Genomic DNA, 24866 nt, shown 5'->3' with positions numbered 1-24866 from the left:
CCAGCCTGCGTGGGCTTACCTTCCGGGACTCACACTATTCTTATAGTAGTCACATGAACTATCCCAACCAGAATTTACCCCCTAGGACTTACCCTACAGGTACTAGCCTGCTCGAGTTTACCCTCCGGGACTTACTCTATACTTATATTACTTGCAGGAACGAACCTACTAGGAATTTACCATTTACTTTATAGTACTAGCAGGAACCAACCTACTAGGAATTTACCATTTACTTTATAGTACTAGCAGGAACCAACCTACTAGGAATTTACCATTTACTTTATAGTACTAGCAGGAACCAACCTACTAGGAATTTACCATTTATTTCATAGTACTAGCAGGAACCAACCTACTAGGAATTTACCGTCTACTTTATAGTACTAGCAGGAACCAACCTACTAGGAATTTACCATTTACTTCATAGTACTAGCAGGAACCAACCTACTAGGAATTTACCATTTATTTTATAGTACTAGCAGGAACCAACCTACTAGGAATTTACAGTCTACTTTATAGTACTAGCAGGAACCAACCTACTAGGATTTACCATTTACTTTATAGTACTAGCAGGAACCAACCTACGAGGGATTTACCCTCTAAGACTTACCCTACAGGTCACAGCCTGTACGAGTTTACCTTCCGGGACTTACCATCTACCATAAAGCTACGACCGGTCGTTATACAAAGGGCCAATCGAATTAAACTCGGACTCTCCAGGTCCGTATCCCATAATTTGTTCAGCCTACGATTCTCATCTCCCCAAGATGTCAAAAGGAGTGGAAACAGATATAGGAACTTTGCCTACCTTATTTTTTGCCAGATCTGCTCCACTGATTAGGACTCTTTGGTTTGACAACAAATCGTGGTGAACCCTGCTCGCAGCACCATCTGTTAATCCAACCACTGTGTCAGATTTCAAAAAAACCTTACGGAAAAAGCAAACCATGCAATAATCTGAGTACAGCGTTCAGACAACAAAGCAGCCAAAAAGATATCCGCCATATTGTGTCGTCAACATTAGTCAGAAATAGCATTATAAATATTCACATACCTTTGATGATCTTAATCAGAATGCACTCACAGGAATCCCAGTTCCATGATAAATGTTTGATTTGTTTATTTATGTCTAAATAGCTTCTTTTGTTAGCGCGTTTGGTAAACAAATCCAAACGCGCGTTCAGGTCCAGCCAAACGTCGGATGAAAAGCTCAAAAAGTTATATTACACCCCTTGAAACTTGTCAAACTAAGTATAGAATCAATCTTTAGGATGTTTTTGTCATAAATGTTCAATAATTTTCCAACCGGAGAATTCCACTGTCTGTAGAAAAGCAATGGAACGAGAGCTTAACTCTCTTGTAAACCGCGCCTCAGAACCTGTGTCACTCTGCCAGACACCTGGCTCAATCCCCTCTCATTCTCTCCCACTTCACAGTGGAAGCCTGAAACCACGTTCTAAAGACTGTTGACATCTAGTGGAAGCCGTAGGAAGTGCATTATGACCCCATTTACACTGTATATTGGAATGGCAAAGAGTTGAAAAACTACAAACCTCAGATTTCCCACTTCCTGGTTGGATTTTTCTCAGGTTTTCGCCTGCCATATGAGTTCTGTTATATTCACAGACATCATTCAAACAGTTTTAGAAACTTCAGAGTGTTTTCTATCCAATACTATTAATACTATGCATATATTAGCATCTGGGACAGAGTAGCAGGCAGTTTACTCTGGGCACCTTATTCATCCAAGTTACTCAATACTAACCCCTGTCACCAAGAAGTTAATTTGCATAATTTAGTGCAATTAAATTGGTGCGTGTATTTTTGTTAGTCGTCATGCATCTTTGGATTCAATGCACTATTGAGTCTTCACATAGGAATCAATGGTGTCATGTGATTAATGCCTTTGTCCATTCATTTATACAGTCATTGGATGGAACGTTATTGCTTAATTAACTGTACTTACTGTTACAACTTATTACAAAATATTGTCATAAATATATACAGTTCATACAGGTTTTATACCCGTTTTCTGTATCAATAGACAACAAATATATATGTGAACAGACCATAGCTACATCTTTGTTTTTTGGAAAGCTGTGAGTGCTATAGGATACAATATTAGTACTTGTTACTTACATTTACAACTTGTCTCAGTCCTATCATCAACTGATTTCAGCCACTGTATGGCTGTGGATTGATTGTTTGACTAGCATGTTGGCATATTGTACAAATTGATATCATTTCTTTAAAACTGGCTGGCTAGGTAAGCTAACAAACACACAGTACAGATACAATCTTCAAATTCATTATTTTAAACAAATCTTATCACAGCACTGGCTGACCTTTATGACATCATAAGAAGGTTCATATCCTTTCTAGTATTGTAATTCTTAATTGTATGGCTGTGGCAATGTTAATGTAGATAACATTAGCTAACTAGCTAGTAACTGTCAACACGTAACATTTCCTAGTCAAATGATTTGGTAGATGACATATTTAGAATTGAACGTTTAGTTATCTACTTAAGTGAATAAAAAGATACTAATCTTGACAAACATTGAATGGTGGTGGAAGGAAAGCTAACGTTAGCTAGCTGTTAGCATACCCATCCCCTTCCTTACCTTATGTTTACACTTGGCTGGATAGCTAACGGTTAGCTGTTCGCAGTGAAAAATCTAATTACTGAAAACTTCAACCCCATAATGAAAAACTTATTCGCCCGAGCCAAATAACACTTATCGGGAACCAACTCGGTGCCATCAGTTTAAGATTGAGCAAGATTTACAGTTTTCTTGAAGATACAGTATGTTTGTGTGAATTGCTATATTTCCGGTGACCTTAATTCCTTCGCGGGAGATTCAGCTTGCTCCCACCTTCCATCTCTGAAATGACGATAGGTTGTGACAGAAGCGGTGTATTGTGGGTGATACCAAATATTTTTATATAACTAACCCAAGATAGACAGACCACAGCCTGTCATTTCCAATGGGAACAAATTACTAACAGTGGGCAGAACAAGCAAGGACGTGGACAGAGCCAAGCACGAGCTAGCATTATTTGCATTAGGAATGCTTACTTTGAAGTGCGCGTGTGCAATAACTCAATTAGCTCTTGCACTCATTCTAAACAACACCATTTTTAAAAACTTTGGCAAAGGGTACAACACATACTCTACTTTGTTTGTAACATATTTTAGTTTTGGAAACTGAAAATTGTATTGAGAGGAAACGTTTAATCCATGAGAAAATTTGCAGAATGTTGGCCAAAATCCATCTCGCTCCATCTTCAGCCTCATGGCTTCCTCTCACCACCATATTTGGCAGTGAGTGGAAACGCTAACCCGATGCTTCACATTCATACATCCAGTGAAATATTTGTCTCATTGTTCTATTTGTGGTGGTACTGTATGAAATGGCTGGCTCCTGTGTTGAATATTTTCAAAATCATTTTTAGAATACCTACTTAGGAGGAAACATAGCATAATGCAGAGCATATCTCAAACACAGTGAAGTCTGCTTTACTGCAGAGCAGTATGGCATATGCAGTGCTTGACTAAAATAGGTGCCGGTACTCATTTTGGGTGGCGGTACTGTTTATATTTACATGCAGGAACTGTACAATGCTTTTGAGCAAATATTTTATAAGAGGTGCAGGAACTCAAGCAGTAGAAAATGTAAGGAGCCTGTACTCAGTTCTGGTAAGCTCCTGTCCAATTAAGAAATAATAATCTGCCCCAAAGTATGACAAAAATTGAGAGACAGATTACAATTTCATGAAATGCACAAAAGTCCTTTGGCATTGAATGTCCGATGTACTGCCCTTTTCTGTGTAAAACTGTGCAGCAGTAATAGTAATAATAACTGGCAATTCATATTCTCTACATTACAGTCAACGCCAGATGTATTTGGACAGTGAAGCAAAAAATATATAATTTGTCTATATTCCAGAATTTTGGATTTGATATTTGTTTCATATTAGGCACAGTCAACCTATATTTTTGCCCAATAGGAACTGAATGGGAATAATGTCTTGTCATTTTGGAGTCACATTTATTGTAAGATTAGATGGACTTGAGAGTAAATTGTGAATAACAATGAAAAATAAAGTTAGAGACAAAGATCCCCCCAAAAGCTAAGATCCCCTGTTACTGGTAATAAGGAGAGATTAGCATGTTTTGTTGTAGTCTCTAACATTCTCACTCATCATTATTCATGATTAATGAATGATTTTTCTTAATCATGGCATTATCAGGATTTATTTAGTAGCGTTAGTGTTCAGAAACATGTTATCTACTCACTTCGAAAGAAAATTACTCCAGTCATCATTCACCATTTAGTTACTATTGGGCAAAACAAAAAAGAGCCAAATTAAAAACATTAGCTAGCATCACTTTCCAAATACATGTGGTGATGACTGTCTCAGCAGTATACTGTATGAAATGACTTGCATTGGTGTGGTAAAACTATAACCCGGTGAAATAAACACACAGGAGTCCGCTTGAATGTACCTTGCGAAACAGAGAACCTGGTTTATTACCATTCAACTCCATCCATCACAGATACAGAATCACAAGTATTAAGCTTTTATAACAGCAGCTGTTTGTTTTTTCTCTCAAACCCCCATACCCATATGTCCCGCCTGCCTCCTAATGATGGAGAAGCATTACAGAATCACAATTATTTTTTATATTTGGTGAAGAAGACTGGCCCCCAACACGTTCAGTTAGCACTCATTTACAATACAATGGTAGCCTATAGCGTAATCACCTTCTCAGTTGTTTAAAAAAAAAATGACAGAAAAAAAGTTTGTACCACCACGTTATTTGTCTAATTGAGGAACTAAAAAAAGGGTTCACATCAATCAACCTTCATACACTGAAGACGCTGGGATCCGCTGCATTTTCAGAGAACATAAGTGATCTGACATTTTGAATTGGGTAATACACGACTGTGTTTATCACTGTATAAAAATGTACAGTGGCTTTTATTGACATACATTCCATAGGTTAAACTGCTGCAAGATAGGAGGCACACTCAGTATTGCACTTCATTAAAAGTTCTGGCTCAAAACATAACCCAGAATATCAAACGAAACTGAAGTGTAGAGTAGCAACTTCGGAATACAGCTATTTTGGATACTATCATTATATACAAGATTAGATAAATCGTACACTTTTTCACCCCCTCATCAGAATTCTCCTCTTTTATTGTTGTTGTCCCCTGATGCACTTGACAGTGGAGAGAATACTGTACAGGATTACGGGAAAAAAAGTCTGTTTACATACAACAATATTTAGAATTCATAGTTAGGAAGCTGGAAATAAGGCCTGTCACATTTTTTTTCCTTTTATATATCCAAGTCCATCCACAGTTGCCTAAGCAAAATGTATTTCATATACAATTTTTAAATACTTTTTTACACTTCAGTGATCGGGGAGGTGTGCAACGTCTATGAAAGCCGAGGGGTTACAACGGCCGCATGCAAACATGTCACAAGTTAAAAAAAAAAAGAATACTAATAATATTTTTTTTTACATGGGAGTTTCCTCTGGAATCCACAGAGAGCTCTTTTTGTAGTAAAGCCTTGAAGACTTTGATTGGTATGTCGAAGAGCACAACTTGGGACTCTTGGGTACGTTAGAAATACCTGAAACAGTGTCCATGGCCACCTGACAACGAGAGCCAACACGAGGAAATACTTGACAGGCTGGGCCCCGGCTGCAGCCACCAGCCTGCAGTCACAGAAGAAGAACGAGTGTTCGGTACAGGTCTCTGGGTTTTCAGAACTGGGTGATTTTAGAAGGTATGGGCGTTCCTGCAAACTCCACAGCCCAGGGCAAACTCCTCGCCGGTGGGAGGGTGAACCACGTGTAAGGGGCACTCCGTCCCCTCCAACTGCTTGCCTTTGGGACCTGGGGATGGAAGGGGAACAATGAGGAATTTGGCTTGAAATACTTTATCTGACGGAAAACATTTGATTCTAGCTTAGTCATTCTGTTGGTTTTAAGAATTCTGTATAATAATTTACTTGAAAAATTATTTTGAATCTGGCGTCATTTGCGTATAAATTCATAAACCATGTGCCATGGAATCGGTATGTCAAAAATCTCTTCCCAACTATTTTGCAATCTATATGGCAAGGCTGTCAATTTTTTGGTCCTTAAATGAAACTGGTATACTTTTTTATCACAATTTAATTTTGTTTAACCAACTATGGCCTTTAATGCAGGGCCAACAGACAAGTTCCTTACCTTTTCCCTCTTCCACTTTCCTCTTCCATTTTTGTGGTTATGCCGCAATTAGTTGGTTGTAATTTTGGGTAGAGCAGACATTTCCATATGTTTTAGTTAGCTGCATGTATGACATAACTCTACTACTCGTATTTATGATATCATTTACGAAGATTACATTTAATCTTCGACAGCAGGTAGTCTAGTGGTTAGCGCATTGGGCCAGTAACCGAAAGGTTGCTAGATCAAATCTCCGAGCTGACAAGGTAAAAATCTATCGTTCTGCCTCTGAAAAAGGCAGTTAACCCACTGTTCCTATGTCGTCATTGTAAATAACAATTTGTCCTTAACTGACTTGCCTAGTTAAATAAAGGTTAAATAAATAAAATCTATTTATCAATTAGTATATTTGAGTTTAACCACAATATTTGTTGTATTATTTGTTCGGTCTTTTCTGGTGGATTAAATTGAAATTGCAACCAACTTTCTATGCCTTGTTTTAAAAATAGCAATATTTGGGAGATTATTTCCTTTTCAAATAACTGAAAGTGCGAGGTTGTAATCTGAATAAATGGGAAAAGGCCTTTTTTGAACATAGGGTGACACATTCCTTCTAATTTGCTAGAGAACCAGTTCGGATTTAAGTGTAACTTTTGTACGACTGAAGCCTTTAGTGAGAGGTCTACTGCTTTAATATTTTATAAAATTCATATTCATTATGTCAATAGGCCCGTTTAATTTCGTCTGGCTTGCCGTTCTAAATAAAATTAAATATTTTTTTCTCATATAATAAAAAAAACGGTTTGCTAGATGTAGGCAAGACCATAAACAAATAAGTAAACTGTGATATGACTAAAGAGTTAATTAGGGTGATTTTCCACAAATAGAAAGGTATTTACCTTTCCATGGTAGCAAGATCTTATCTATTTTTGCTAATTTTTTATTCAAATGTATTGGAGTAAGATCATTTATTTATTTCAGGATATGTTACTGAGTATATCCACATCACCACTACCTGGCCTGATAACTCCTTGCTGTCCCCAGTCCACCTGGCCGTGCTGCTGCTCCAGTTTCAACTGTTCTGCCTGCGGCTATGGAACCCTGACCTGTTCACAGGACGCGCTACCCGTCCCAAACCTGCTGTTTTCAACTCTCTAGAGACCGCAGGAGAGGTAGAGATACTCTGAATGATGGGCTATGAAAAGCCAACTGACATTTACTCCTGAGGTGCAGACCTGTTGCACCTCTACAACCACTGTGATTATTATTATTTGACCCTGCTGGTCATCTATGAACATTTGAACATATTGGCCATGTTCTGTTATAATCTCCACCCGACACAGCCAGAAGAGGACTGGCCACCCCTCATAGCCTGGTTCTCTAGGTTTCTTCCTAGGTTCTGGCCTTTCTAGGGAGTTTTTCCTAGCCACTGTGCTTCTACACATGCATTGCTTGCTGTTTGGGGTTTTAGGCTGGGTTTCTGTACAGCACTTTGAGATATCAGCTGATGTAAGAAGGGCTTTATAAAGAAATTAAGATTTGATCACCATCAGACCAACTACATGGTAAAGTAAAAGTAGTATTTTTCAGTGATCCAATAACTAATATAGTACACTTATCATAATTTGGTTGTAATCAAGATCATCTAAGAGGCTATGGAGGGATCCGTGTTGTGGATTTAAAAGATGAACATGAACATGAATCATCAGCAATGACACATTTGTTTTTAAGCCCTGCATTTCTAATCCCATTATATTATTGTTGGATTTGATTTTGATATCTAACATTCCAATGGCCATAATAAATAGATATGCCGATAGTGGACAACCTTGTTTTACTACTCATGAGAGTTTAACACTTTTTGAGAAGTAGCCATTATTTACAATGTTACACCTAGGGTTACTATACATAATTTTAACCAATTTTACAAGATATTCTCCAAAATTGAAATGTTCCAGGCATTTATATATAAATTCCAGTCGTACTTTATCAAAAGTCATTTCAAAGTCCGCTATGAATAGCAGGCCTGGATTCCAGATTTTTGAAATATGTTCTATTGTTTCCAGTACTAGCCTTATATTATCTCCAATGTATTGTCCATGTAAAAAACCTTTTCTGATTAGAATTAATAATGTCGGATAATAGCTTTTTAATTATATGCACTATACATTTTGCTAGAATTTTAGCATCACAACACTGAAGTGTAAGGGGCCTCAAAAAAAACAAAACATGGACTTTATATTTATCACTTGTATCCTGTTTCAGTAATAATGAAATCAGACCTTGTTGAGTGTCCGATAATCTACTATTTACATTTTACAGTCGTTAAAACATGCTAATAACGGCCCCTCTTGAGTATATCAAACATAGTTTGTTATACCTCAACTGGTATACCATCCCGGACATAAAGGCTTTAATTGCATCAAGATGTTCTTCTTCTGCAAATTCACCTTCAGTCTTCTGTAATGGCTGTTCATTTTATATTATTCATAGAAAAATTAGCTTTGGTTAGAGGAGCTGGAGGAGACAGAAACAAAAACATATGCTTAGCTCACTCCTTTCTTTTTGTTTTTCCACTGAATTATTCTGTGCCTCTACGGTACAGTTTTTACTGCTATACATCTGTTCTGTTAGACCTATTTCCTTTGTTCCTTTGGTTATAGAGATAAGTACTGAATTGCATGACCTCTAAAGGCATATTTAAAAAGTGTCCCATACAATAAGCAGATTTGCTGTAACTATGTTATGTTGGAAAAATTCAGTTATAAATTCTTCTGTCCTAGTTAAAAACAAATTATCATCCTTTGATTAAATGTCCAATATCCTCGCCCACGTGGAAATTCAGTAAAAGTAATGTATATGCCCATTATCTGATGGTCCTACCACATTCTATTCCCTATCAACACTTTTTTCACTTTTGTTGCCAATGAGAATGACATGAGAAACAAGTCAAGACGACTGGCTTGATTGAGCCTCCGCCATGTATATCTCACTAGGTCAGGATATTTAAGCCTCCATATATCAACTAGTTCCAATATATCCATGACATTCATGATTGTCTTAAGGGCATGAGGGTGATAGTTTGTATTGTGATTTCCTCTACTGTTCATTGAGGTATTTAAAACAGTATTATCATCTCCAACCATAATAATAGAGTTTTATATTGCTTACAGGGTTGATCATTTATTATATTGATAAAATAATGCATATGTTGAAAGATAATGATAAAATAATTCCACTCTGAAACCTTATAACTGTATGAAATTGATTAGATTCATAACATTATAATCTGATGATGTGTGTTGTTTTAGTCAGATTTAGGTTAAACAATGTATCTGTATAGTGGAAAAACACAGACTGTCTGAGCAAGGCGTAGCTCAGGATTTGAACTTGTATGTGGGGGCTGAAGGAAAATACCAAAGAACAATTAAAACTGTGTTTGAACCGACCTGGCTAGGCCTCAGAGGAACCTATGAGAGCATAGGGAGTATTTCTCAAGGTTTCCCTAATCTCGGGGGAATGGAACTGTCGGCTGGATAGTGATCCACAGTGGTGAGAACTATAGATAAAACTCACCTATTGTTTGTGTGGAAGTATGTGCGTAGGATACCTACTGTTTGTGTGGAAGTATGTGCGTAGGATACCTACTGTTTGTGTGGAAGTATGTGCGTAGGATACCTACTGTTTGTGTGGAAGTATGTGCGTAGGATACCTACTGTTTGTGTGGAAGTATGTGCGTCGGATACCTACAGTTTGTGTGGAAGTATGTGCGTAGCATACCTACTGTTTGTGTGGAAGTATGTGCGTAGGATACCTACTGTTTGTGTGGAAGTATGTGCGTAGGATACCTACTGTTTGTGTGGAAGTATGTGCGTAGGATATCTACTGTTTGTGTGGAAGTATGTGCGCAGCTATAAAATGGATGTCTTTGTATAATGGACTTTAGAACTTTCTTGTGAATAAACTGTACTATCCTTTTGCATAAGCCGAGTCTGACTAATTATTATTAAACCCACGGTCTTACAGATCTCGGGGATTGGTCAGAGCTATTGATTGTCAGTTATCATTGGGATTGAAAATTCTCGTGACATATATATATTTTCAAAGAAGTGTGTATCATCATTATTTGGTCCGTAAAGGTTATTGAGCCATATCTGTTTATGGTCCAATAACATATTTAAAACCATCCATTTACCTTACGTATCTGTTTGGACAATTTGCATATTCGGATCAAAATGACTGTTAATTAATATAATCAAGCCTTTTGAGTTTCTTTGCCCATGAATGAAGTATATTTCACCCCCCCAGTCTATTTTCCACTCACCTTCATCTAAAATTGTTGAATGAGTTTCCTGTAAACAATATATATTATATTCCTTCTCTTTGAGCAAGGTAAATATTGTCATTTTCTTATTATCTGCTATGCCATTACAATTATAACTGGCTATACTTTGCACCATTTACCATAATGAGATACAAGTTTCATATCTATTCATCATAATATATGTTTGTAAATTTACCATAAAAAAATCCATAGTGATTGAGTAACCATATAGCTGTACCATGATATCTGCATTGCTACTAAGTAAGCCTCCAATTGTTCTCCACTACTCCACCCGTCAAAGCCCCTCCCAAGTTGGGCTGTCATCCCAGTGACCGGGAAACCACCCCCAGATCCCTAGCCACCCGAAAGGCCAGGACCCATCCTTTGAAAAGAGCACACAGTGCCACCCACAGAACAGATCAACAGCTAAAATTATTTCCAATGCTTTCACCTCAATTTGTTTTATATATTGCTATAAAATATGTGTATATATATATTCAAATATCCTACGTATCTTAATTTACAATTAATATGCGTAATTATGTCGGCGGTTTGTGCAAAGGATTGCTACCTTTTACCAGGATTGCCTTTGCATTACATTACATTTTTGTCAAGCAATTATTTTATTGTGATTCCTCCTATATTGTCTCTTGCAACAGATGTGGAAAAACACACACACTTACTCACACACTCAACCATAAACTCAGATGCTCAACAGTTGTTATATCCCAGAGCACAACTCAAGAAAGGACCTGATCCATGAATGCATATAGTTACAGCTGGCAAAAAGGTGAGGTTGATTAACCATTGTCAAGTCATAGGTGATGGAGATCAGATCCAACCCGTTCCCCTGAAACACACACACGCTGGTCCCAAGTTGTGACCATTTCCCCAAGCATCTCTGTGCAGTCAGACCTTTGATTTTGTGCCACAAGGGCCACAATAGTATGTCATATCTCTGATTGTCCGAGTGTGACCCCCCTCCCAATGGGTTATGACAGCCTGTGTTGCCAGCACTGCCACAACCTGGGTGGGGATACCCTATCGGAATCTACACCGGCTGGGTACAAGGTCGTCAATGTTCTCATTAGTAGCTTTGAGAATTTCCTTGTATATTATGCTCACCCATCAGGGGGCCCTTGCTTTGTCGGACCAACCCTGCCAGGCAGGCTCAGAAAATTGAGGGGCAGTACTGCTCTAGTAGGTCTCTGACTGCATTTATCTTTCTGTTTCGGCTGCATACAGGCAGCTTACAGCAGGCCCATAAAACAGATAGGGTCTTCTCTTCAGTGTATGGGTCATTCAGGTGGGTGTCTAGGGTAAAGGGTTGTGGACTGTTCCATTATGACAAGACAATAAATAAATACATTAGATGTATAATTTATTTTAAAATGTATATCCCTCATCTGCACAAAATGCAAAGCTCTCTCCCAACCCTTGCTCACAGACATACATTGGTTCTGGGATATGCAACCATTTCCTTTCTCACTCAACGCCACACTTTTCCAAACACCAAAAAACACACCACCAAAATACATCCACACATATACACATACTGTGTCTTCTATTTGCTGTGTTTTTGGACAATTGGACGCTCATATCTCTGTCCTCTGTCCAAAACAGTGTATATGTTTGAGTTGGATTTCATCGACAGCATCGAGTGGGATTTGAAGCACTGTAAGAAAGAATTCCTTCACTACGTTTTCGGGAACTTCTCCTCTCTCTCGGATACCAGTAAGTACCAGATTTTCTCTCATAGATCTAGTCTATGTCTAGTAAGGCTTCTCTCAGAATTATGTTATTTTTAAGTTCATTAACATCCGTTTCTATCTTACTTGACTGTCCCCTTTTAGCTTAGTTTCTTTCTCTATTATCGGAGCTCTTTCGTCACTCTTTTCAAGGCTCACCTTCAAATCCTTTATATCCTTACTGACTAATTCAAGTATGACAGGCTTGTCATTTATCGACTTTAACAGATCACTTCCCACACTTACCAGTCCCAGTGGTGAAAAGCATAAATTGTTTGTATCCGCGGAAGAGTCGCGTTTCTTTTTCAATATTGATTCTCCACGTTTACTCTCCGTCATGTTTGAGTGTTGCTTGTTTTCGTTATACTTGTCAATACATTTCTCTAGCCTTATGATTTGTTTTGTGTTATTATTCAGATTGAATGTAATTAACCCCGAGTATATATATGTATATATTTTTTTCCCCACCTTTATTTAACCAGGTAGGCCAGTTGAGAACAAGTTCTCATTTACACCTGGCTAAGATAAAGCAAGCAGTGCGACACAAACACAGTTACACATGGGATAAACAAATGTACAGTCAATAACACAATAGAAAAGTCAATATACAGTGTGTGCAAATGTAGTAAGATTAGGGAGGTAAGCCAATAAATAGGCCATAGTGGCAAAATAATTACAATTGAGCAATTAAACACGAGTGATAGATGTGCAGAAGATGAATGTGCAAGTAGAGATACTGGGGTGCAAAGGAGCAAAAAAATAAATAACAATATGGGGATGAGGTAGGTAGTTGGTTGGATGGGCTGTGTACAGGTGCAATGATCTGTAAGCTGTTCTGATAGCTGGTGCTTAAAGTTAGCGAGGGAGATAAGACTCCAGCTTTAGTGATTTTTGCAATTAGTTCCAGTCATGGGCAGCAGAGAACTGGAAGGAAAGGTGGCCAAAGGAGGAGTTGGCTTTCGGGGTGACCAGTGAAATATACCTGCAGGAGCGCATGCTACGGGTGTGTGCTGCTATGGTGACCAGTGAGCTGAGATAAGGCGGGGCTTTACCTAGCAAATACTTACAGATGACCTGGAGCCAGTGGGCTTGGCGACAAATATGAAGCGAGGGCAAACCAACGAGAGCATACAGGTCGCAGTGGTGGGAAGTATATGGGGCTTTGGTGTCAAAACGGATGGCACTGTGATAGACTGCATCCAATTTGCTGAGTAGAGTGTTGGAGGCTATTTTGTAAATGACATCACCGAAGTCAAGGATGAATGAAGGATGTTGTGTTGTGAAATAGGAAGCTAATTCTAGATTTAATTTTGGATTGGAGATGCTTAATGTGAGTCTGGAAGGAAGTGCTAAAATTTGGTCTAACTTACTGATATTGAATATTACGTATTTATCTTGAGGTGATTTTGCACCGTTGTGTTCAGGACGCCATCTTGCCTGGTTTTAAGTGGTATTAACAAAGTTGCAGCAGACAGTATTTTTCAGTGACAACACGCATTAGGTGTGGGGACCGTTTACACACAGGTGTTCGGACGCAGATAGCTAATTAGCACTGGTAGTCCCCTCTTAACCTTTTGTTTTTAAATTCATTCTCACTGATACGAAAGATACGTTCCTTATGTTTCCAAAACCGTACCGCAAGCGATGCATGTTAACGTTTAGAGCGATGCATGTTAACGTTTAGAGCAAGTGTTGAGGCTCTTAACAAAGCTCCCCGGCCAGAAGATACTATCGTAAATAGGTCAACGTTGCTGGTTATAAATAACGGGTAAGTATATAACCGAATAGATAAATAGGGTATTGGTCTGGTTGTCTGGTTGCATACCTGGTGCTTCAACTGTGGCAACAACTAAAACTTGCCCCGTACCGAGTGAAATGGAGGCCATTTGACAACGGCTTGATATGCTCCTTAAAGGAGCTAAGGGCTTAAAGGAATACTACACTCACAAGCAATCTTTCAGTGTTTTGTTCAGTATTTAGTTAATTGTGTTTACTTTTAAATACAATCCCGAAGAAGTATGCATATCAGCAGTCAAGTTAAGATGGAGCACTTTCCTTACAGAGCAAAAACGTATGTTATGATGATGCATTTTGCACGGTAAGTCAGTACCTGCAGGACAGTGAGGCAGCTCCTCCTTGGGCACACTGGTCATCTTCTGGAAGTCATCATGGCAGGCGTTACAGAAGTGAGTGGTGCCGAAGCAGAAGAAAACAGCCACCGAGCAGCAGTAACGGCATTTGTACTCCAGAAAGTCTGTCCCGTGCTTGGAACACATCTGCAGACAGAACATGGATGTATAGTGTGTCAATTGTATTGTATAAAAATGTATTGATTTTGTGTATTTAGTATTTAAAATCTATTGCTGAGGTTACAAAATTAATTTATATTGAAATGGACAATAAATCGTATTATTTGAAAAAGACTGTCTTAATTTTAAGTGATAGTGTCAGGAGTTAAAGTGTCAAGATGTGTCCCACTATACAAACTTGGATACTACCAAGTATTCAGCAATGTATTGGTTACACAGCCCAATGGAGTCAATGCCCTAAGGCCTTCGCTGGACCTTTTCCTCCACCCACCTGTGCCCTGGACACATCTGAGCATGCTCCACATATCAGCTCGCTGGGGTCGTAGTCGTCTCCCTGTCCTGCCTCCGCGTCACAGCGCGCCTCTCCCCCAAAGTACGCCTGCAACAGAGGAAGGGAATGGGTCAGTTAAAAGTAGTTAGAGACAAGCGAAACTGACTGAAGGACCTCTGCGAAATATATTCCATGTAGGGGAAATATATGCCTGCTGCTACTGTATTCTCACAAGTTAATCCTTAAGAGTCTATGCCTAAACTAACATATGCAATTGTTTTAAGATGGTCAGACGAAGGATCATATGGCAATTTGATATGGAATTTTAGGACCCCTTTAGGTATTCCCAAAATATATTTAAAAAAATACTTGCTGAAACATTGAATTTGGCCTGCTATTAGCGTATAGAAGAAATACAGTGCGTTCGGAAAGTATTCAATCTACACACAATACTCCATAATGACAAACAAAACCTTTTTTTTGTTGCTTTGTCTGAATACTTATGTCAACAAGGTATCTTTATTTTTTATACATTTGCTAACGTTTGGTTTTTCGTTATGGGATACTATGTGTAGATTGATGAGAAAAATACATTTTACAATAAGGCTGTAACATAACAAAAATGTGGAAAAGTCTAGGGGTCTGGTACTTTTTGAATTTACTGTATGCTTTTGAGTTATGTACCCAGTAGGTCCCTCAGGTCCTCTGGCACTGGCCTTTTAACTATCCCAAAGCCTAGTGATATATGATTCAGAAAATACTCATACATGGAAAAACAGATTGTCCAAAAATACATCAAAATACATTTTGTTTTAGAAGTGTCTGTCCTACATCTGAGATATATAAGAAAGATCAGAAAATTACTTTAAAAAACAAGTATTACCCATAATTAACCCCCTTTTTGGAGGGTACTAAATAACTTCCACATCAGGGTTTCAGTTAGGAAAATTTGCGGACAATGCGACCGACAAGATTTGAATCTACCGGAAATTTACTGGACATCCATATGCATTGGGTAGGTAAAGCATTAGGGCGTCCACCCCAAATAAAATGGCTACCCGGACTATTTGCATTGTGTGCCAACCCCCAACCAAATCCCTCTTTTTACACTGCAGCTACACTGTTTATCATATATGCAGTCACTTTAACCATATCTACATGTACATACTGCCTCGATTGGCCCGACTAACCAGTGCTCCCGCACATTAGCTAACCGGGCTATCTGCATTGTGTCCTGCCATCCATCACCCCCTCTTTTACGCTACTGCTACTCTCTGTTCATCATATATGCATAGTCACCTTAACCATATCTACATACTACCTCAATCAGCGTGACTAACCGGTGTCTGTATGTAGCCTCGCTACTGTATAGAGCCTGTCTTTTTACTGTTCTTTTATTTCTTTACTTACCTATTGTTCACCTAATACCTTTTTTGCAATATTGGTTAGAGCCTGTAAGTAAGCATTTCACAGTCAGGTCTACCTACACCTGTTGTATTCGGAGCACGTGACAAATAAACATTGATTTGACCCACAGTGCTCACATTTACTTTGTTATTCATCTTAACAGAATAGAAATGAGCGTTTTATTGAAAAACAAAACATTGCGCCTCTTCATCCCTGCTATAAATCATAAATTAATATGATATAAAAAACAAAAAAACATTTATCATTTAGAACAAGTCACCTTGTTTCTGTACAGTACTTTGAGATACCAGTTGATGTACGAAGGGCTATATAAATACATTTGATTTGACCTACACAGTATAAAACTAAAAAATATAATATTTGTATCATATAATTTTGCGAACAACATGTCCTATTGTATGAACATTTTAATAAATAAATAAAACACAGCTGTTTTCAAATACAAATCTAGACCTCTCTAATTTAATTCAGCCTAGGCATGAACATTCTAATTAGTCCTAATAAATAACAAAATATGGCTGGCCGGTCATGGCTAAAAGGGATCCAAGCTTATGTCAAATTAACGTCAGATTTGACTTTTCGTAGCAGGTTAGAAGAATTAGGTTAAGGTTATAGTTGTGAATAGTTGGCAACGATGGTTTCATTTCCAAGTGCTACTGAATAATATGATATGCATCATTACTTTACTCTAGTCTATCAATCCATTCCAAATATTTAAACTATACATGACATAGGGGCTGCATATGTTGATCTTGCCCAGGGCGGCAGCAGAACAGCTCGGACTGGACCTGATGAACATAATAATTATGCCTCTAATTTACTTGAGTTTGTGGCGGACCTTGGCTTTTTCAAAGTGAGCCTCTGCTGTTGGCCCTTGGAGCAGCTTTGTTACTTTGTCCTCAAGAAGACAGTCTTGGCGGACACACTGGAAACAGGGATAATCAACACAATCTTTGCCAATTTTTCACAGTCGAGGTACACTGAGCTGAAGTCCCTTATGAGGACCGCAGATGGGGAGGCTGCCATTGCCCATGCAAATGTATTATTATTATTATTTTTAAACCAATGGGGATGTTTTTATTATGCTAATTAGATTACCGCGAGGGGCGCAGACAGGCACTAGGGGATAAAGATATTATTACTTATTTTGAAGTTTAAGGTTATTTTTCCAAAATTGACAACACTAAATATATAAATAATTTGAACTTAAAAAAGTGAACTAGCCCTTTAAGGGAAAGATCCATTCTATTATGAAACCGAATTCTGCCTACCTTCTTGCACTTGTAGCAGACGTAGTAGGCGTATCGGTTCATTGCGAAGCCGGCCGGATCATTGTGGAAGCGGGCACCGGGCGTGGTGATGGCCTCGCTCTTGTGCAGGCCCTCGTACTCCATTCTCATCAGAGCTTTCCTCCGTACGTCCTCAAACAGCTCCTTGATAGGGTCCAGCAGGTCCTTGATGACCGAGTGGTTGATCTTGTTCTGGGAGGAAAAAGGCAACAGTCCAGTCAAGTCTCAAGTCTTGGAGTATGAGTCAATTTTCGCTCCTTAACAAAATGTTAGTTCAAACAAACAGAGCCAGAGTTGTTAAATTTAAGTTAAATTGAAGATATGAATCTTTGTAAGGTCAATTAGCAAATTTGAGAACTCAAGTCTTCAACTCTACACAACAATGTATTTTTAGTTTTGTTTTATTAACCAGATAGGACAGTGAAGAGTAGACCGTAAAGGCAGGAGGACTGCGAGTCAGAAGGGCAGTGGGTTGGATTCGAGAATGGCCCCCCCCAACTCATTTCTACCAGCATGTCATGTGTAACCAGAGGAAAAAAAACTCTAGACCACCTTTACTCCACACACAGAGATGCATACAAAGCTCTCCTTTGCCCTCCATTTAGCAAATCTGACCATAATTCTACCCTCCTGATTCTTGCTTGCAAGCAAAAACTAAAGCAGGATATACAGGTGACTCGCTCAATACGGAAGTGGTCAGATGATGCGGATGCTTCGCTACAGGACTGTTTTGCCAGTACAAACTGGAATATGTTCTGTGATTCATCCAATGGCATTGAGGTGTGTACCACATCAGTCATCGGCTTCATCAATAAGTGCGTTGACGATGTCGTCCCCACAATGACTGTACGTAGATATCCCAACCAGAAGCCATTGCCTACAGGCAACATCCGTACTGGAATAAAGGGTAGAGCCGCCGATTTCCATGAACAGGATTCTAACCCGGAAGCTTATAAGAAAGCTTAAGAGAATTCGCTAACAAGTGTCTTCCCTGACATTTTCAACCTCTCCCTGACTCAGTTTGTAATACCCATATGTTTCAAGCAGACCACCATAGTCCCGTGCCCTAGAACTCCGACGTAACTTTGCTAAATGACTATCGCCCAGTAGCACTCACATCTGTAGCCATGAAATGCTTGTCATGGCTCACTTTAACACCATCACCCCAGAAACCCTAGACAAACTCCAATTTGCATACCGCCCCAACAGACCCACAGATGACACACACACTCTATTGCACTCTACACTTCCATTTCCCACCTGGACAAAAGGAACACCTACATGAGAATGCTGGTCATTGAATACAGCTCAGCGTTCAACACCATAGTGCTCTCCAAGGTCATCACTAAGTTAAGGACTCTATAGGATTAAACACCTCCAACTGCATTCCGATCCTGGACTTTGACGGGCAGTCCCAAGGTGGTCAGGGTAGGCAAAAACATAAGGCTCTCCAGAGTGTAGTGAGGTTGGCACAACGCATCACCGGGGACAAACTACCTGCCCTCCAGGACACCTACACCACTCGATGTCACAGGAACGCAAAAAAGATAAGGATAACAACCAGCCGAGCCACTGCCTGTTCACCCCGCTATCATCCAGAAGGCTAGGTAAGTACAGGTGCATCGAAGCTGGGACCGAGAGACTGAAAAACAGCTTATTTCTCAAGGCTATCAGACTGTTAAACAGCCATCACTAACATTGAGTGACTGCTACCAACATACTGACTCATCTCTAGCCACTTTAATAAAAAATTGGATATAATAAATGTATCACTAGCCACTTTAAATAATGTTTACAAACCCTACGTTACTCATCTCGAATGTATATACTGTACTCTATACCATCTACTGCATCTTGCCTACACCGTTCGGCCATCGCTCATCCACATATTTTAATGTACATATTCTTATTCATTCCGTTACACTTCTGTGTGTGTATAAGGTAGTTGTTGTGAAATTGTTAGATTACTTATTAGATATTACTGCATGGTCGGAACTGGAAGCACAAGTATTTTGCTACACTCGCATTAACATCTGCTAACCATGTGTATGTTACAATTTGAACTACTCGGCATCCGGCCGCAAGGCGCTACAGAGGGTAGTGCATAAATCCCAACTCTTAAAAGAAATGAAATACACCAAAACGTGTTCCTCACAAGTGTAGCCTAGGTTGTGCAATAAGCAAACAACATGTTTCGACAATGAGAACGGTAAAATACGGTAATAACAATATTGAAAGCAGTAACATGAAGATGGATTTTAAAGAATAGATTTGGTCACTAACTTGACACCAACAAACGCCCCATAATATCTGTCCCTCTTGGCATTGAATGGTTCAGCAGACTGTTCGCTCTCCATAACTGTCTTTTAACATAACTGTGGTTGTAACATTTATTGACCATTTTGATACCTTTTGGAAACAAAGTATTATAAGGAGGATGGGATCCACCCAAACTACTTGGGTTCCTGGACTCTTTCACAGCATTATAAGGCTGCGTTGAGACAATGACTTTATCAATGACTCAAGCCCAGCTCATGAAATCCCTACCATTGTGTCGCTGAGTTGTCATAAACTTCAGCAAATGTACATTCTCAGGGGCGCTGGAAGACATAATGTAAGTAACCTAATTTATGTCCTTACTGCCATGCATGTCTCTGCTGTTCCTAGAGCTATTGTATACAGTAATCATGTGCCTATGAACCAGTTATACCGTTAGCACTGAGACGGTGTGCCCTAGCAGGAAGTCCACTGTGTGCAGCTCACCCTGCACTAACATAAATAACCTGAGCATGTCTACCTCTGCTAAGCTTCCCAGCAAAGCATTAAAAACAATCAAGCATCCCAGAAAAGTGCTAAAATCAGCCCAAATTAACATATGTAGCTTGAGATTTATGAAATCAATAATTTGCTAGTAACAGATTACAATCATATTCTGACAATCTCTAAGACCAACAGAAAGCGTCACTTAGATAATACTTTTGGCCGAACAGTGGAAGAAATACATGGTTATTATATTCAGAGCCCCATGCCTGTAAAGCTTAGAGAGGATCTCATGTTAAATACTGTTTAAGTAATATGGTTACAGGTTCATCTGCCTAACCTAAAGCCCATTCTGGTGGGAAGCTGCTAACAGTTAGTATCAGGACAACTTGTGAAATGCTTGACAATGTATGTGATATCAACAGAGGTTGATTTTTAGGTTGATTTAAATACTGACTGGCTTGCTTCAGGCTGCCCACTCAAGAGAAAGCTTAAAAACTGTGCTACCTGCAGCCTGGTTCAGGTTATCAGTCAACCTACCAGGGAAGTTACAAACAGCACAGGAATTAAATATTCAACATGTATTGCTCAAGTCTTTACTAATGCTGAAGAAATTTTAGCATCCAAATCCATTGGATGTGGTGATCACATTGTAGCAGCCATACAGTTGAAGTCAGAAGTTTACATACACTTAGGTTGGAGTCATTCAAACTCATTTTTCAACACTCAACAAATTTTGGCAAGTCAGCCTGGACATCTACTTTGTGCATGACACATACTTTTTCCAACAATTGTTTACAGACAGAATATTTCACAGTGAGTCAGAAGTTACATACACTAAGTGCCTTTAAACAGCTTGGAAAATTCCAGAAAATTATGTCATGCCTTTAAAAGCTTCTGATAGGCTAATTGACATCATTTGGAGGTGTATCTGTGTATGTATTTCAATGCCTACCTTCAAACTCAGTGCCTCTTTGCTTGACAAAGAAAAATCTAAAGAAATCAGCCAATACCTCGGAAAAGAATTGTAGACCTCCACAAGTCTGGATCATCCTTGGGAGTGATTTCCAAATGCCTGAAGGTACCATGTTCATCTGTACAAACAATAGTACACAAGTATAAACACCATGGGACCACGCAGCCATCATACCGCTCAGGAAGGAGACGCGTTCTGTCTCCTAGAGATGAATGTACTTTGGTGCGAAAAGTGCAAATCCATCCCAGATCAGCAAAGGACCTGGAGGAAACAGGTACAAAAGTATCTATATCCACAGTAAAACGAGTTCTATATCGACATAACCTGAAAGGCCGCTCAGCAATGAAGAAGCCACTGCTCCAAAACCACCATAAAAAAGACAGACTACGGTTTACAACTGAACATGTGGACAAAGATCATACTTTTTGGAGAAATGTTCTCTCGTCTGATGAAACAAAAAATAGAAATGTTTGGCCATAATCACCATTGTTATGTTTGGAGGAAAAAGGGCGAGGCTTGCAAGCCAAAGAACACCATCCCAACCGTGAAGCACGGGGTGGCAGGATCATGTTGTGGGGGGTGCTGTGCTGTAGGAGGGACTGGTGCACTTCACAAAATAAATGGCATCATGAGGTAGGAGAATTATGTGGATATATTGAAGCAACATCTCAAGACATCAGTCAGGAAGTTAAAGCTTGGTCGCAAATGGGTCTTCCGAATGGACAATGACCCAAACATACTTCCAAAGTTGTGGCAAAATGCCTTAATGACAACAAAGTCAAGGTATTGGAGGCTCATCACAAAACCTTGACCTCAATGCTATAGAAATGTGTGGGCAGAACTGAAAAGGTGTGTGCAAGCAAGGAGACCTACAAACCTGACTCAGTTACACCAGCTCTGTCAGGAGGAATGGGCCAAAATTCACCCAACTTATTGTGGGAAGCTTGTGGAAGGCTACTCGAAACGTTTGACCCAAGTTAAACAATTTAAAGGCAATGCTACCAAATACTAATTGAGTGTATGTAAACTTCTAACGCACTGGGAATGTGATGAAATAAATAATTCCCTCTACTATTATTCTGATATTTCACATTCTTAAAATAAAGTGGTGATCATAACTAACCCAAGACAGGGAATTTTAGCTATTATTAAATGTCAGGAATTGTGAAAAACTGAGTTTAAATGTATTTGGCTAAGGTGCATGTAAACTTCCAACTTCAACTGTATCTAGTAAAACCATAGTTCCAAATGCTGGGCCTAATATAGCGTATAAGAGGTCATACAATATGTTTTGTATTGATTCCTATGCTGCTGATGTAAAGAATATGTTTTGGTCCATGGTGTGTAATGAGACGCAATCAGACGCTGCACTTGATACATTTATGAAATTGCTTATCCCAGTTACTAATAGGCATTCACCCATTATTGTAATTGTAATTAAAAAAAAACTCAAATCCCTGTGTATTGATGAATTATTAAAAAATGGTATGGTTGAGCGGGATGAGGCAAAAGAAATGGCAAATAAGTCTGGCTGCACAACCAACAACCGAACATATTTCAAATTGAGAAATCATGTGACTCAACTGAATAGAAAGTAGAAACTACACTATGAAACAAAGATAAATGACAAGAATGACAGTAAAAAGCTTGGGAGCACCTTAAATTACATTTTTGTCAAAAAGGCAAACTCCCCTACCTAAGAATAGTAAAGCCCCCTTTACTGGCTCAAATAGCTGACCAATCAGCCTGTTACCAACCGTTAGAAACATTGTTGAAAAAATTGTGTTTGTTGAGACAATGCTATTTTACAATAAACAAATTGACAGACTTTCAGCACGCTTATTATAGGAAAGAACATTCAACAAGTAAAGCAGTGTATGATTTTCTGAGAGAAATTGATAAGAATTATTGTGGTGGGTATTTTGTTAGACTTCAGTGCGTCTTTTGACATTATCCATCATAGTCTGCTTCTGGAAAAACGTATGTGTTATGGCTTTACACGCCCTGCTATATTTTGGATAAAGAGTTACCTGTCTAACAGATAACAGAACACAGAGGCTGTTCTTTAATCCAGGTAGAATCAGGAATTCCCAGGGCAGCTGTCGAGGCCCCTTACTTTTTTCAATCTTTACTAATGACATGCCACTGGCTTGTGTATGTATGCAAATGACAACACTATAGACGTCAGCTACTAAAGCGACTGAAATAGCTACAGTTTGTTTCAGAATGGTTGGCAAGGAATCGTAGTCCTAAATATTTGTAAAACTAAAAGCATTGTATCTGGGACAAAACATTCACTAAATCCTAAACCTCAACTAAATCTTGTAATGAATAATGTTGAAATTATACAAATTGAGGTGACTAAACTGCTCGGAGTAACCCTAGATTGTAAACTGCTATGGTCAAAACATATTGATACAACAGTAGCTAAGATGGGGAGAAGTATGTCCATGATAAAGCGCTGCTCTACCTTCTTAACAGCACTATCAGCAAGGCTGGTCCTACAGGCCCTAGTTTTGTCACACCTGGACTACTGTTCAGTCATGTGGTCAGATGCTACAAAGAGATTGCAAATGGCTCAGAACAGGCAGTACGGCTGGCCCTTGGATGTACACAGAGAGCTAATATTAATAATATGCAAGTCAATCTCTCCTGGCTCAAAGTGGAGGAGAGATTGACTTCATCACTACGCTGTCTGTTTGAAATACTGGCACACAGCTCAGACATCCATGTATACCCCCACAAGACAGTCCAGAACTGACTATGGGAGGCACACAGTACAACATAGAGCCATGACTACATGGAACTCTATTCCACATCAAGTAACTCATGCAAACAGTAGAAATTGATTTAAAAAAAGAAGACACAAATACACCTTATTGAACAGTGGGGACTGTGAAGCAACAAACATAGGCACAGACACATGCATGTGAACACACGATAACACACGCACTATACACACATGTATTTTATGTTGTAGATACTGTATGTGGTAGTAGAGTAGTGGCTGGCCTGAGAGAAGACTATGCTGTGCAATCTGTTATACATTCTTTTAAACATTAAAATACATTCACAACTGCCTTAATTTTGCTGGACCCCAGGAAGAGAAGCTGCTGGACAGCAGCTAATGCTTGGCAGCAGCTAATGGGGAGCCATAATAAATACAAATACATCAGTGACCTCATCTCAATCAGCGAGCCTCCTCGCACTCTGCTCTAGCTACTCCCTACTGCTTCAAGTCCCCAAGACATATCTCTGAACTATGGAGGACCGAGTCTTCAGCTCACTTGCCTCTCACCCATGGAATGCTCTCCCTGAAACAACGAATACTTTTTTAAAACAGCCATAAAACCCACTTCTACATCCCTTTTACCCGCTTTGTTTTTAAATATAAGTTGTTTTTAAATTGTATTTTTTTTCTGAGTAGAGTTTTTAGATAACCTTAGCACCATACAAATGAAATGTATTATTATTAGCATCATTAGCATTCCCATAGATTCAAAATGGCAGGTTAGCTATTTAGCTTTGTGGC

At 39.0% G+C, this 24866-nt stretch overlaps 2 protein-coding genes across 24 annotated transcripts in view; both read right to left on the bottom strand.

Moving 5' to 3' along the window:
- The window catches only part of LOC127915120 (uncharacterized), a 48477-nt gene that overhangs the window by 13675 nt on the left and 9936 nt on the right, over positions 1-24866 (bottom strand). The gene's annotated exons all lie outside the window — the stretch shown is intronic.
- LOC118367218 (E3 ubiquitin-protein ligase MYCBP2-like) overlaps positions 4498-24866 on the bottom strand; it is a 307475-nt gene continuing 287106 nt past the window's right edge. For all 23 annotated transcript variants that reach the window (XM_035750395.2, XM_035750391.2, XM_035750396.2 and 20 more), the window contains 4 exons: positions 17581-17790; positions 14882-14989; positions 14412-14577; positions 4498-5911 (listed from right to left, as the gene is read on the bottom strand). In XM_035750395.2, the coding sequence (XP_035606288.1) occupies positions 5796-5911; positions 14412-14577; positions 14882-14989; positions 17581-17790 (600 nt within the window). In that variant the 3' untranslated portion in view covers positions 4498-5795. The remainder of the gene's footprint in view (positions 5912-14411; positions 14578-14881; positions 14990-17580; positions 17791-24866) is intronic.

This window comes from Oncorhynchus keta, chromosome 34, assembly GCF_023373465.1.
Source record: "Oncorhynchus keta strain PuntledgeMale-10-30-2019 chromosome 34, Oket_V2, whole genome shotgun sequence".
Taxonomy (NCBI): Eukaryota; Metazoa; Chordata; class Actinopteri; order Salmoniformes; family Salmonidae; genus Oncorhynchus; species Oncorhynchus keta.
This window is presented reverse-complemented; position numbering and strand designations above follow the sequence as displayed.